Source organism: Bison bison, unplaced genomic scaffold (genome assembly GCF_000754665.1).
Source record: "Bison bison bison isolate TAMUID 2011002044 unplaced genomic scaffold, Bison_UMD1.0 scf7180017864374, whole genome shotgun sequence".
NCBI classification, from domain to species: domain Eukaryota; kingdom Metazoa; phylum Chordata; class Mammalia; order Artiodactyla; family Bovidae; genus Bison; species Bison bison.
Window position 1 is genome coordinate 968,055 of NW_011494946.1, and position 12,624 is coordinate 980,678.

General features: G+C 41.4%; 1 protein-coding gene across 1 annotated transcript in view; it reads right to left on the bottom strand.

The window, feature by feature from the left end:
* KCNH8 (potassium voltage-gated channel, subfamily H (eag-related), member 8) overlaps positions 1–12,624 on the bottom strand; it is a 492,651-nt gene that overhangs the window by 210,004 nt on the left and 270,023 nt on the right. Inside the window, exons 4-5 of the mRNA XM_010856748.1 lie at positions 7,889–8,016; positions 2,119–2,359 (exon numbers count right to left, since the gene is read on the bottom strand). Of these exons, the coding sequence (XP_010855050.1) occupies positions 2,119–2,359; positions 7,889–8,016 (369 nt within the window). The remainder of the gene's footprint in view (positions 1–2,118; positions 2,360–7,888; positions 8,017–12,624) is intronic.

The window sequence follows — 12,624 nt, forward strand, 5'->3', positions numbered from 1 at the left end:
CCAGAGTGTGATTCAGTCTGTGCGGTGCCATGCTTTAGGGGTTGCGGCCTGCCAAGAGCTGGCTCTCGGATTGTTTTAGTCCCGTGGGGCCCAGAAACACCAGTTCCCCTGGCCACCAGAGCCAGACAGTCGTGGAGTGTGCACTAGTGACTTTAATAGGGCAGTGGACACTGCAGGAGTGGGGCACACCCGTCAACACTAGCTAACAGGAGCACAGAAATGGGGCCCACGGGCCCCTCAGCCCCTGGAGAGGCCCCCCACCCCACCCCAGCTTCCATCCCTTCAGCAGACACTTTAGGTTTAGCTGACAAATCTCCTGCACATACGCTCTAGGCACTTGCAAACTGCTGCTTGAACACAGTCCCAGGGTGTCCAGGTGTGCAGGTGAGCCCTTTAAGAGTGGCATTTCTGTTCCCTACAGCCATTCGAGTCTTCCGGATGCAAGCCGCTTTGACTTTCAAAGTCAGATGTTTGAGGGGCTTGTCTCTCAGGTGAGGTCTCAAGAACTGGGGTCCTGGTGCTGAACATGAGCCCTTCACTCTTCAGGAAGAAGCTCCATATGCTCGCTGTGGGTGAACATGAGCCCCTTCACTCTTCAGGAAGAAGCTCCATATGCTTGCTGGGCTTCCAGGTGTGGGCTACCACACCAGCAGTGTGGTTTTTGCAGAGACCATATCTCTGCCTCATCTACCTTCTTCATGTGTGCCTTTTATCCTTTTTTTAATGGAGGAGCTGTTCAGCTAGTTTTCTGCTCTGTTTTCAAGGAAATTGTTCCTTATGCAGCCATGGATTTGCTGTTTCCATGGGAGCAGGTGAGTTCAGACTCTTCCTACACAGCCATCTTGAAACACATCTTGCACAATTCTACTGCAGACTAGAATGTTATTTGCCATTTAACAGTGATTTAATATTCCTCTACAGTTTTACTTCTCCAATAAACAATAATTTAGGTTAAAAAAAGATAAATTTCTTTGAGTTATTAGCCTTACCAAGATACCTAACTAGACAACATTGCCACCTAGTGGTCCAAACACACCGTGGCCTTCACCTTTGGGGTGGGAGCTGGGGTCTGTGGGGGATGCCTGGGAAGTGCACGTGAATTGTGATGCCAAAATCACACCAAGGGCATAAAACTTGCAGAGCAAGCATAGGCTGACATTCCACTGGAGAACCCCAAACTGCACCAGTTCCACAGAGAAAAATGTACCATAACCATTGAAACAAGCTTTTGACTTGCTTCACTTATTTATTTCCTTTTCTTTGAACTTTTAGGGTCCATTTTTTTCCATCCCTTGTTCACCTACTGCTTAAAAACATTTTCAGTTCTCTCATCTTTACAGAAAGGATGTTACCCTACATCACCATGACCAGGGAAAAATGCAGGAGTCGGGTTGCTAACGGTGCTCAGAAACTCCACAGGGGATCAGTCTGAGCCTTCATAATGATCTAGAATAATCAAGCAAGAGCTTGGCTGTGGTCTACACAAGATGGAACTTTAAGGGACAGAAAACGAGGAAAAGGCCGAGAAGCATGGAGCAGATGCAGCTTCAACTGGGATTCCCAATGTTCTATAGATAAATATTCTTAGCAAACATCCCTCAGGGACTCTCCTTTAGGTAAAGTCAGATACTCAGTGTGTCTGATGATTGAGTAGGAAGGTTATGTAATCCGTTGCTTCTGCAACTAGGCCACCTGTGGCAACCACCATCAGGTTCCCGAAAGGCACAGATGGGCTTGAAGGAACACACCCAGGATGGGCCATTACCAGGACGCCACTGATGAGTGCTTGCCAAGCCTCATCTCTGACCCTGTGCAGGTAAGAACACCGCAGATGCTGAGAGTACAAAACAGAACAGCCATTAAGTCTGTTTCGGCCCACTTTTGATGAAATAAGAATAGAAACAAAAAACATCGTGTAGACCTCTACAAAAAGGAACCGTGAGAAAGCTGGAAGAGGTAATTTTCAGAAACCCAAATATGTGCTTCTCCAAAATTTGCATCAGAGGCTGAGTTATGCCCATGCAAATGGATCTTAGCTCAAATTCAAGTTACAAAAATCTGGAACACATCTGCCTTCCCCTATGCAAATCTCCTAGGAAAACAGCCATTGGTTCTTACCTATAATAAAAAGAATCTCCACTGCTATGTCACTGACTGTTGTGCTCCGAGTTGTCGACAGGTCATCATTGCCAATGAAGCAGACGTTGTAAGGAACCGTCACGGCAACATAAAACGTCGCCAGTAGAATAAGCCAGTCCCAGCCTGCTTTGAAAGTGCTAAAATGCAAAAGGATGAATTTGGACTTTTTTGCATCAGAAACTTTATACTCCGGAAATGCTGGTTTGTCTACAAAAACATTCTGTGGATAAAGACAAAAAGGAGAGAAGGGAGAAACACAACATTAGAAATAAGGAACGGAGAGAATTATTTAGAAACACATATCATGGTACTAGATCTTACAAGAGACATTTAGAAGCTGGTAATGCAAAAAAAATTAGAGATGTATAAATTAAAACTGGGCAGGGATCTTTGTTATAAGTAACAGGAAAATCAGAGTGTAGTCATCCGTGTTAAAATGTGAGTAATCTAGACTTTTGTTCATTTGAGTAAAAAGGTCATTACCTAAAATGTCATCTGGAAACATCCGAAGTTGCAAGTATAATCCCACATACATTATAAACACCGGATACAGCTCTAGGTTCCTACTGTCGTGGGGACATTCCATACACTTATAGTTTTGAGAAGACAGTCATTATGTAAAGAATACCTGAAATTCTTCTAGTAACAGCAAAGGTGCCATTTTTTTCCAGAAAGGATAAAGCTATATGATCAAATTTGATTGTAAATAGCTGTTAACACATCTTTCAAAATACGACCAGACTGTACTGACTACTTGCATTAAGGTTGTTGGTGAAGCTTCCAGTTGGGAACCCAAATCTTACAACCACGATGGACATGGGTTTATTCTGACACTGGCTCGCCCTTGTTAAGATGGCAAAGTGAAAAACAGTTACTTAACAGTTATTATTCAAGTCATGGGAGGAGAAAAGCAATGTTCACTGTGCAGCTGATTAAACGCAGAAGAATAGCTGGAGTTTTTATAACTGCAAAAGCACTCCACTTTGAAAGCAGTCCAAATTGATGAACAATTCCCTTTATTGCGATGAGACAAAAGGAGGCCCAACAACAGGGTGTGGGGAAATTTGACAGCCTACGGCCAGATACTTGTGCACCTTGCTTTGACCTCAATTAATGAGAATTACAAGCTGGGTAATGGAAACTTAAAATTGAAAGTTACATTGAATGAACAGTTAGAGGTTCTGGAGTGTATGTTACTTGCAGGTTGCAGCCTCTGTTTTTTTTTCTTTCAGGCATTGAGCGAAGAGCAAATTAATATGACATGTTCAGGGATCCCTAAAGTACCTGGGGATTCAAGAAAGGTTGAGAGCAGTCAGGAGCATGAAGTCTTTCGCGGGGACTCTCTGGAGGCCAAACACTCCTGCTCCCTTAATAGGAACGCTGCTTCCGTCTTGCGTCTCTCCTTGGCGGGCGTTTATGACACAAGCTTCTACCTCGGTTAATATTCCCACTCCACCCACCCGGGCACTCATCTGAGGGGGACCTGCGTCCCTCCTTCCTGACGGTTCTTTCCTGCCCATCTGCCACTGTGTCTATGCCCCACTCAGCCCCCTGGCTGGGCCTGCCTCCTTCGCTTCATTCTTTGGCTTTTGGAACTAGTTCCAAAGGTAGATTATGCCATAAAATTCAGAGAGGAAGAAGGAAGTAACACCTGCTGGGCTTCTCATCAGAGCTGATGCGGGTGCAGAAAAGAGAGACTTAGGGGCCGTGAGAGACTTAGAGTCTCCAAGCTGACAAGCACTGGTGTTTACGATAGAACGGGACAGAGGCCAGTATGTTTTTTCCCCCAATATTTGCTATAATAACACATTACCAAAAGCCATGGAAGAATATCTCAGTTTTTATCCAAATGAGTCTTCTTCTATCATGTTATAGAACTGAAATTCTGACTTTGTTTCAGAGAGAAGCTAGCTCCAGGAGTGAAGGCTGTGAAAACTCAAGAAGCAAAATATTTTTTCATTTTAAGTATGTGCATTTTATGAAGTATTAGTGGTGCTGTTGCAAAGGTCAGCAATGTAATGGTTATCTCCAAAAATCAGAAAATAAATCACACCACTTCATTTTTATAGGCTACTCAAAATACATTAAAGCATTTTAAAAGATACTGAGACTCCAATGCATCTCAGCTTAGACTTAAACTTTAAAAGGTTTCTCATTCAAATTCTGCATACATCTTGACACAATCAGGATTGAAAAGAGTGCAAAAAGACATCCTCCTCCCACTACTCTATTTATAAAGTTTTATCAAAAACCTTTTGAATGGAAGAAATTTCTTACAATTGGAAAGTGTGCTTTTAGCAAGTATGGAGAAAAAGGCATATTTATAACCCTGAAATACATGAAGTTTGCCTACAGAATAATACAACCAACTATTCTCAATTTTAGTTATCTATCATTTATTGATTTGGAATCATACTCTTTAGTAGGAATGGTGTTTGAGTTGTTTAACCTCTACCATGCTTAGTCGCTCACTCATATCTGACTCTCTGTGACCCCATGGACTACAGCCCAACAGGCTCCTCTGTCCATGAGATTCTCCAGGCAAGAATTCTGGAGTGGGTTGCAATGCCTTCCTCCAGGGGATCTTCCCGACCCAGGGATCCTGCATCGCAGGCAGATTCTTTACCAGCTGAGCCACCAGGGAAGCCCAAGAACACTGGAGTGGGTAGCCTACCCCTTCTCCAGTGGATCTTCCTGACCCAGAAATTGAACTCCTGCACTGCAGGCGGAGTCTTTACCAGGGGCCAGGATGCTCTACCTTCCACTAACAAAAATTGGTTGTAGGGCATCACCGTCTTTCTTACGACTGACAACATGCTGACTAAGAGGAGACGCTGCCTGCTGTGTTGCTGTGGAAGTGGCAGAACTGGGGTCGCTGCAGAAAGGATGCGAGCAGTTCCGTCTCAATCGTCTATGCTACCCACAGGCAAAAACTGGGCCGGCAGGACTTCCCTGCCGACCCAGCGGTTAAGACTCCGCGCTTCCACAAGAGCGGTCCCAGGGTTCGATCCCTGCTCGGGGAACTAAGATCCCACACGCCGCAGGGAGTGCGGGCACGCTCAGTCGTTCCCGACTCTTTGAGGATGTATTATTAAATCACAGCGCTTCAGGCCAAAACCTCATCAAGGCTAACTATTCCATAAACTATTTCTGCAACATGTCTTTGAAATCAACTTCTGAATGAACAAAGGGATGGGAAAATGTCTCTACAGTGATCATGCTGAGGGACTGCAGGGTAGCATATGCCTTCCGTGACGACCAGCCCAGAGCCCCCTCAGTCATATTTGGGCGTCTCAGCACTGTCCTTTCCAGCTCTCAAGCCTGCCGTGGGATCTTTTGAGTTGAAGGCACTTGCATCATCCCAGTGTCACTGAATAGAGTAGCCAGTCAAGGAAACCAGAAATTAAAAGCTGTTTCCAAAGTTGGAGCCAGGACTGAAGGGCATTACTTATATTGCGATTCTCAGAGCTTGCTAACGGCCGGATGAGCTAATTTGTTCCGAGTTGAATCACATGTTCTTATTGCCCAGAACTGTATCAGAGGAGAGGTGGGGTAGGGCAGAAGCACTGTCGCTGCGTCAGGGGACTCATGGTTGGGTCCCACCTCTGCTGGTTCTGCTTCTGATGTTTCAACTAAGTTGTTCTTTTCCATCATTGAAATGGAACTAACAAAAATCATACCTAGTACTGGCTTGCTGTAAGAATCAAATAATATCATAATAGCAAAGGGGATTTGTAAATAGCAAAGACCTACAAAAATATTAAGAAATCTTTTTTTTTTGGTCACTTGAATGTTAATATATTCAGAATTTCCCAAAGACTGATTGTCTAGCCAATAAACTGGATGGTTGTTTCCCCTTCTCTAGTCTCTCTGCCATTTTTTAGTATTCTGGCTCTGTTCTCCTTGAAATAAGATGGTGAACAGGGCTCATCCTGCCTCCACATTTCTGTTTCAGAAATACGGTACCACTTGTACTGTCAGAGTCTCTGTGTTGATTAGACATCCTTCATTACCATGTAGTATTTTAATGCTCCATCCTGATGTGTGTAATTCTTAAATAAATGCAATTTAGCAAATGAGCCAAGTAGTGGGAGTTATGATTTTTTAAATAAGATTTTTAAGTGCTGTTCTGTACTTTGTTGAATCAGAAGGGGAAAAACAGCATGTTCTGTGAATGCATTTTTAAGCCCACTAAGACTTGGTACATTTAAATGACTCTGGACTAAAGGCTAGTAGAGTGTCTTCTTTCAGCATTACAGAATCTCAGGCTAATATTTGTTTAGGTGCTTTGCTGCTGGTTTGCATAGAATAAAGGCCAGGTGTGGTTACATTTGTTTCTTCCTAGAACTTCTATCATCACTAAGGCTGACTTGGTAAATGGAAGCAGGTGTAACAAGGAACCAGGAGAAGGATTCATGATCTAGCGGTGAGCCGTGTCTCCTGGATTCTCGGGAAATCAATGTGACATACAGGTTTTCCTGGAGGATCTTTACATTCAGCCAAGACAAACTAAATGGAACTTGGCTCTTAAGCAGTACATCCAGATCAACACCAGCGTGGGTGATGGTCCTGGAGCACTAATGGGTGGAAACGGTTTGGCTTCCAGAGAGCATCCCTCTGAGGCAGAGCCGGCTCTGCAGCCCTTGCATGTCGGATGGCACTCCACCCCGGACTCTCTGTTCATGAAACTCAGACAAGAGGATACTTTGTGCGTCCCACGAAGACTGTTTTAGCACACTGTTTGCACATCAGATTAGATAGTTTTGAGTTCTCCATGTAAAATGAGATGCCAAAGAAGCTCCTGTGTCCCTAACTCCCAGAACCTAAGCACTTGAGGTCAATTCCAAACTAGCTCTGGTTGTTTCACATGATTTTTCTAAAGTCACTGGCAAGTCAGATGCTGAATCTTGATGTCTGACCCCCATAGTCAGACATATCCCCAAAGCTGTATGTTCTGGAGATTTCACCATGTAGATTAATGACATTACCATGATTTGAAAAATCACCTTTGAGTATCTACAAGCATGCAGGTATAGTTCTGGATTTCTAGTGAAGTTTCTTCGTCCTAGGAACCTATGATGAAATTAACTGGCAAATCCTGAGGGACGTGGGCCACTTAAAACTCTGTGGAGTCACCTTTTATAAGCACAGTTATTTGCTGTGGCTGTGGCCAGATGACCACTAGGTTTCAGAAAGTAGCCCTACTATGATTTACTAAAAGTTAACTTAAAAAAAAAAAACTATAACGTATATGGCATGTCATTTCAAATCCAGTGTTCTTAGGTGTGAAATTCCCAATTCTGTGTTGCATAAAATGTAAATTTCTAAATGGAGTAATGACTGATTTGTTCATGGTTCCCTTGGATGAAAGCATTCAGTGAAATTAGATAAAGTGCAAAACAGATGGAATGAAAATTAAATTTGAGAAATTTTAACCAACAAACGACGAATGTGTAATATAACTTGTTCATAAATGCAACCAGTCTCATTTGCAGTCTCTCTAGTACCATATTGTACTGACTGAAATAATATTCTAGGCTGGTGATAACACTATGATTAATCACATTTATTATGGAAATGCCTTGTGACTGCTGGCCTTTCCCATTTGTTCTTTATAGGAAAGTGCAAGTCAAAGTGGAAAAAAATCTAGGAAAGTCAATAAATGAGTAATTGGAGCCTCTCTTTAGTGAATCAAACATTGCCGCCGAGGGAAAATCTCGCATTCGCTGTGTACACACACACTACCTACATTGTTTATTTTCAATTTGTTCTTTTCTCTTCTTTGCAGGTGGCCAGAGATGTGATAAAGGACGGCTCTGCTTCGTCTCCTGGCTGAATCAAAGTGGGTTCCAGCTCTTGATCGTCCTTTGGCTTTGTCTGGAGGAAATAAAACGCATTAAGCACCAATGAATGTATCATTTGACCCCAAGAATGCCATTTTGGCAGTTCCTTCTCAAGAGGACACAGTACATGTTTTTCAACACCCCAAATTATCTGCTGACTCCTAATGACATTTAATTTTAGTTCTTTACAATTTATATATTTTTATCTTCATGCTAACGTCATTTTTTCAATGAAAGTAAAACATACAAGAGCACAAAGAAACTTTCAAATAGTTCAGGAAAGCATTAAATAAAGAGCCTTCCTCCTTCCTTCCTGCTGTTTCACACTGATATCCCTAATTTGACTCTCAACTTTTTTTTTCTCATTTTTTTTCCCAGAAAAATATCCAATATGTGTGCTATATCCACATTCATACTTATTCTTTGCATAAATGGAAGTTTACAATAAAACTATTTACATATTACTTTTCCACATCAAAATCATGTAAATCATTTCTAATGTGCACATTAGAGTTTGTCATTCTTTTCTAGAGCTAAAAGCGTGCCGTGTTAAAGATATAGTCTTATTTTCTTTACTATTTCCCTGTCATGAACATGTAGATTTATCCAGCATTAAAAAAAAAATCTGTGTAGATAATCTGCAAAGAAAATTCTTATATGCATAGGACTGTGCATTGATGTGCCAAGGCATTCAGTAAATAAATTACTGACAGTGGCCCTGCAGACTTTACATTTCGGTATACATATTCTAAGTTAATTTCAGAAACTTACATTCCCAGCAGCGGTGAGTGGATGTGTCTGCTTCACCACACACATCAAAATTATGAACTATATAAAATAAGTGTTGCCTGATATTTTGATAGCTGAAAAATGCCATAAAATTGTTTGGACTTGCATTTTTAAAATGATGAATGTGAATAAGTTTCAGGTGAATATTTATTGTCCATTTGCATTATTTTTATGAAGTCTCTTCACATTATTTTTGCCAATTTTGAAATTAACTTGGTACTTTTCTATTTATTTTTAAGAGCTTTTGTATCTTAGTCACCATTTTCTTGTCACATATGCTGCTGACAATGCTCCCATTTTGTTATTTGACCTTGGATTTTCTTTATGCAGTATAAAAATTTCACAATTTTATGTTGTCAGGCTTATCAATATATGAATTTGTGGTGTCTAGGCTTTATGTCCTGCACAGTCAAACTGTCTTCACTCAAAAATTAAAAAAGGAAACAAAAATTATTAAAAAATTTATGCCTGCTTTCTTCCAACATGTTTGTGTCTTTTTAAAAATTTTTAACATTTAAATCTTTAATTCAATTGGAGTCTATTTTAGTAAAATTAGGTAAGTATCTAGCTATTTTATTTTCTTTCCAAAGGTCTACTGCTCAAGAGAAATAAAAAGTTGATTGTACGACTTAAAGAAACATTTAGTCTTTATTTGGTCAGTTGGTGAACATTCAATTTCATGCTATATAAATTGCATACATATGACAATAATTGTCATAGCTATGGTTTTTCCAGGAGTCATGTATGGATGTGAGAGTTGACCCATAAAGAAAGCTGAACGCCGAAGGATTGATGCTTTTGAACTGTGGTGTTGGAGCAGACTCTTGAGAGTTCCTTGGACTGCAAGGAGATCCAACCAGTCCATCCGAAAGGAAATCAGTCCTGAATATTCATTGGAAGGACTGATGTTGAAGCTGAAGCTCCAATACTTTGACCACCTGATGTGAAGAACTGACTCATTGGAAAAGGCCCTGATGCTGGGAAAGATTGAGGGCAGGAGGAGAAGGTGATGACAGAGAACGAAATGGTTGGATGGCATCACCGACTCGATGGACATGAGTTTGAGTAAACTACAGGGGTTGGCGGTGGACAGGGAGGCCTGGTGTGCTGCAGCCCATGGGGTCGCGAAGAGTCGGGGAGGCCTGGGGTGCTGCAGCCCATGGGGTTGCAAAGAGTCGGACTCTGTGACTGACCTGAACTGAGAATAATTGCAAAATGTAAAAATTGAAAACTTGTTTTTCTAAGCTTTATCATCAAATCTCTGTAGTGCTTGGAAGGCTGTCTGATTCCTCTTCATAAAACTTATTTGGGAAAAAAAATGTCTTGGTTTCATTGCTGCACTGAGGAAGTCCCCTAACTCTTATTGATGGCCCGCATGCCAGGCTTGTACTAGATCCTCGGTATAAATAAATTACAATTAATTCTCATCCTCAGTGAGATAAGCATTATTACCCTCCATTCACAGAGGAGAGTACTGAAAGCCTGATAGTGACCACGTGGCCACTCAGGGAAAGAGCCAGTCTGTGAAGCCAGATTGGTCTAAAGTCTCTACTTCCACACGCAGCCAGGGTCTGTTAATGAATTAAATCCATATTCAGAGGCTGCTTGGTGTGAAGTGGCCCACAGAGGAATGTGTGTCATGGTCACAGCCCATCTGACTCTGATCTCTAGGTGTTTCAAGGCCTTTAATGACCTCCCATTCTCAGGCCACACTGGGATGCTTTCAATGACTGGAAAATAAGATGTTTTATTCATTGCAAAAGTCTAATCTGATGTTACATGTGTTTTCATTGCTCATTTTTTGCTTCAAACTTTGAAGGAATATTAAAATGAAATGATGTATTACTATAGACACGAGTCAATAAAAACAGACTAACAAAACACGATGCAGAAGATCAAAAGGGGTCCTGTTCTTTTCAAAATGCCGGTGAACAGAGCCCACTTCATTGTTCTACTGAAAGTTAAGATTGTGTCTTCATGTGTTCATTTTTTTTGATCTTCATAGAACTCTCATAAACTGCTTCTGAAAATGTAATTATTAATTCATCAGGGTTAACTTTAAATATACTTAAATTGGACACCTGCCCGAGTTTCCCGATAGTATCTACAGGAACGTGCTCGGGAATGCAGTGGGCTGCTTGGTCGGCATCATGCAGCCAGCGCGGTTACAACGCTAACTCCACAGTGGACCAGATTAGAGATCTGTGACAGTCAACAAGCCAAATCCCATCTCCGTGGAGACATTTAATTATTGGAGAGATTTTCCAAACCAAACAAAAGCAATTTTATAGTCCTAAAAAAGAACCCCTCAAAGGGAAATGTCAAAGAAATATGTCTTGGTGTTGGCTCTAGGCAGAAGAAAGAAAAAAGGTTTCTTTGAAAAGTTTTGTTCACATAGTTTCTTCAAGACTGGGATTGAAAAATCATTCCATTTAGGTGATCTAGAATCTCCAAGCAAAGGATTGAACTTAAAATGATTCTGGGTTGGTAGCTTCTGAATGAAAAAACATCATAAATAGAGTAGGAAACAACTTATTAAAAAAAATATATGTGTGTGTGTGTGTGTGTATGTGAAATCACTTCAGCTGTGTCCAACTCTTTGCAACCCTATGGACTGTAGCCTGTCCATGGGATTCTCCAGGCAAGAATACTGGAGTGGGCTGCCATGACCTTCTCCAGGGGATCTTCCCAACCCTGGGATTGAACCTGCATCTCTTATGTCTCCTGCATTGGTAGGCAGGTTCTTTACCACTAGCACCATCTAGGAAGCTCTCTCTCTCTCTCTATATATATATAGTGGGAATAGCTACCCACTCCAGTATTCTTACCTGGAGAATTCCATGGATAGAGGAACCCAGCAGGCTACAGTCCATGGGATATCAAAGAGTGGGACATGACTGAATGACTAACACTTTCAGTTTTACTTCATACACACAAAACAGTCATGACAGCAATATTCATAATTTTCATATACATACAAATGCATAAAATAACATGAAATATACACGTGTGTTTGTGTGTATAACTAGAAATAAGCCAAATGTCCATAAACAGAAAAATGCATAAATGTTGATACAGTCATGACATAGGATGTTAAAATTCCACTAAACTAGACTTTGGATAAATAGAAAATGAAGGAAATAGCGCCTACCCGTTAGTACAGAAGTATCTCAAAATCGTAATGTCAGGTACAAAAGCAGTAAGCAGACGGGCACTGACAACGCGGCAACGTTTTTTATAAAATTCACAAACATGCACAGTCGCTTCCCAGGTGGAGCTAGTGGTGAAGAATCTGCCTGCCGATGTAGGAGACGCGTGAGACCCAGGTTCAGCTGCAGGGTCGAGGAGGTCCCCGGAGTAGGAGATGGCGCAGCGCTGGAGTGTTCTTGGAAATAGTCAAAAAATGTGTCAAGTTGTTTGGAGCTGCATTTTTAAAATGCTGAATGTGAACAAGCTTCAGGTGTATATTTATTGTCCACTTGCATTTATTTTTATGAAGCCTCTTCACATTATCTGTGCCAATTTTGAAATTAACTTGGCTCTTTTCTGTCTATTTTTAAGAGCTTTTGTGTCTTAGTCACCATTTCCTCGTCACATATGCTGCTGACGTTGCTTCCGTTTTGTTGCTTGACCTTGGATTTTATTTATGCAGCATAAACATTTCACAATTTTATGCTGTCAGGCTTATCAATATATTAATTTTGGTGTTTAGACTTTATGTCCTGCATTGTCAAACTTTCTTCGGAAAATTCTGGAAATCCTGGGAAATTCCGTATGCAGAGGAGCCTGGAGGGCCACAGTCCATGGGGCCCCAAAAGCCAGGCATGACTGAGTGACGGAGCAGACACATATA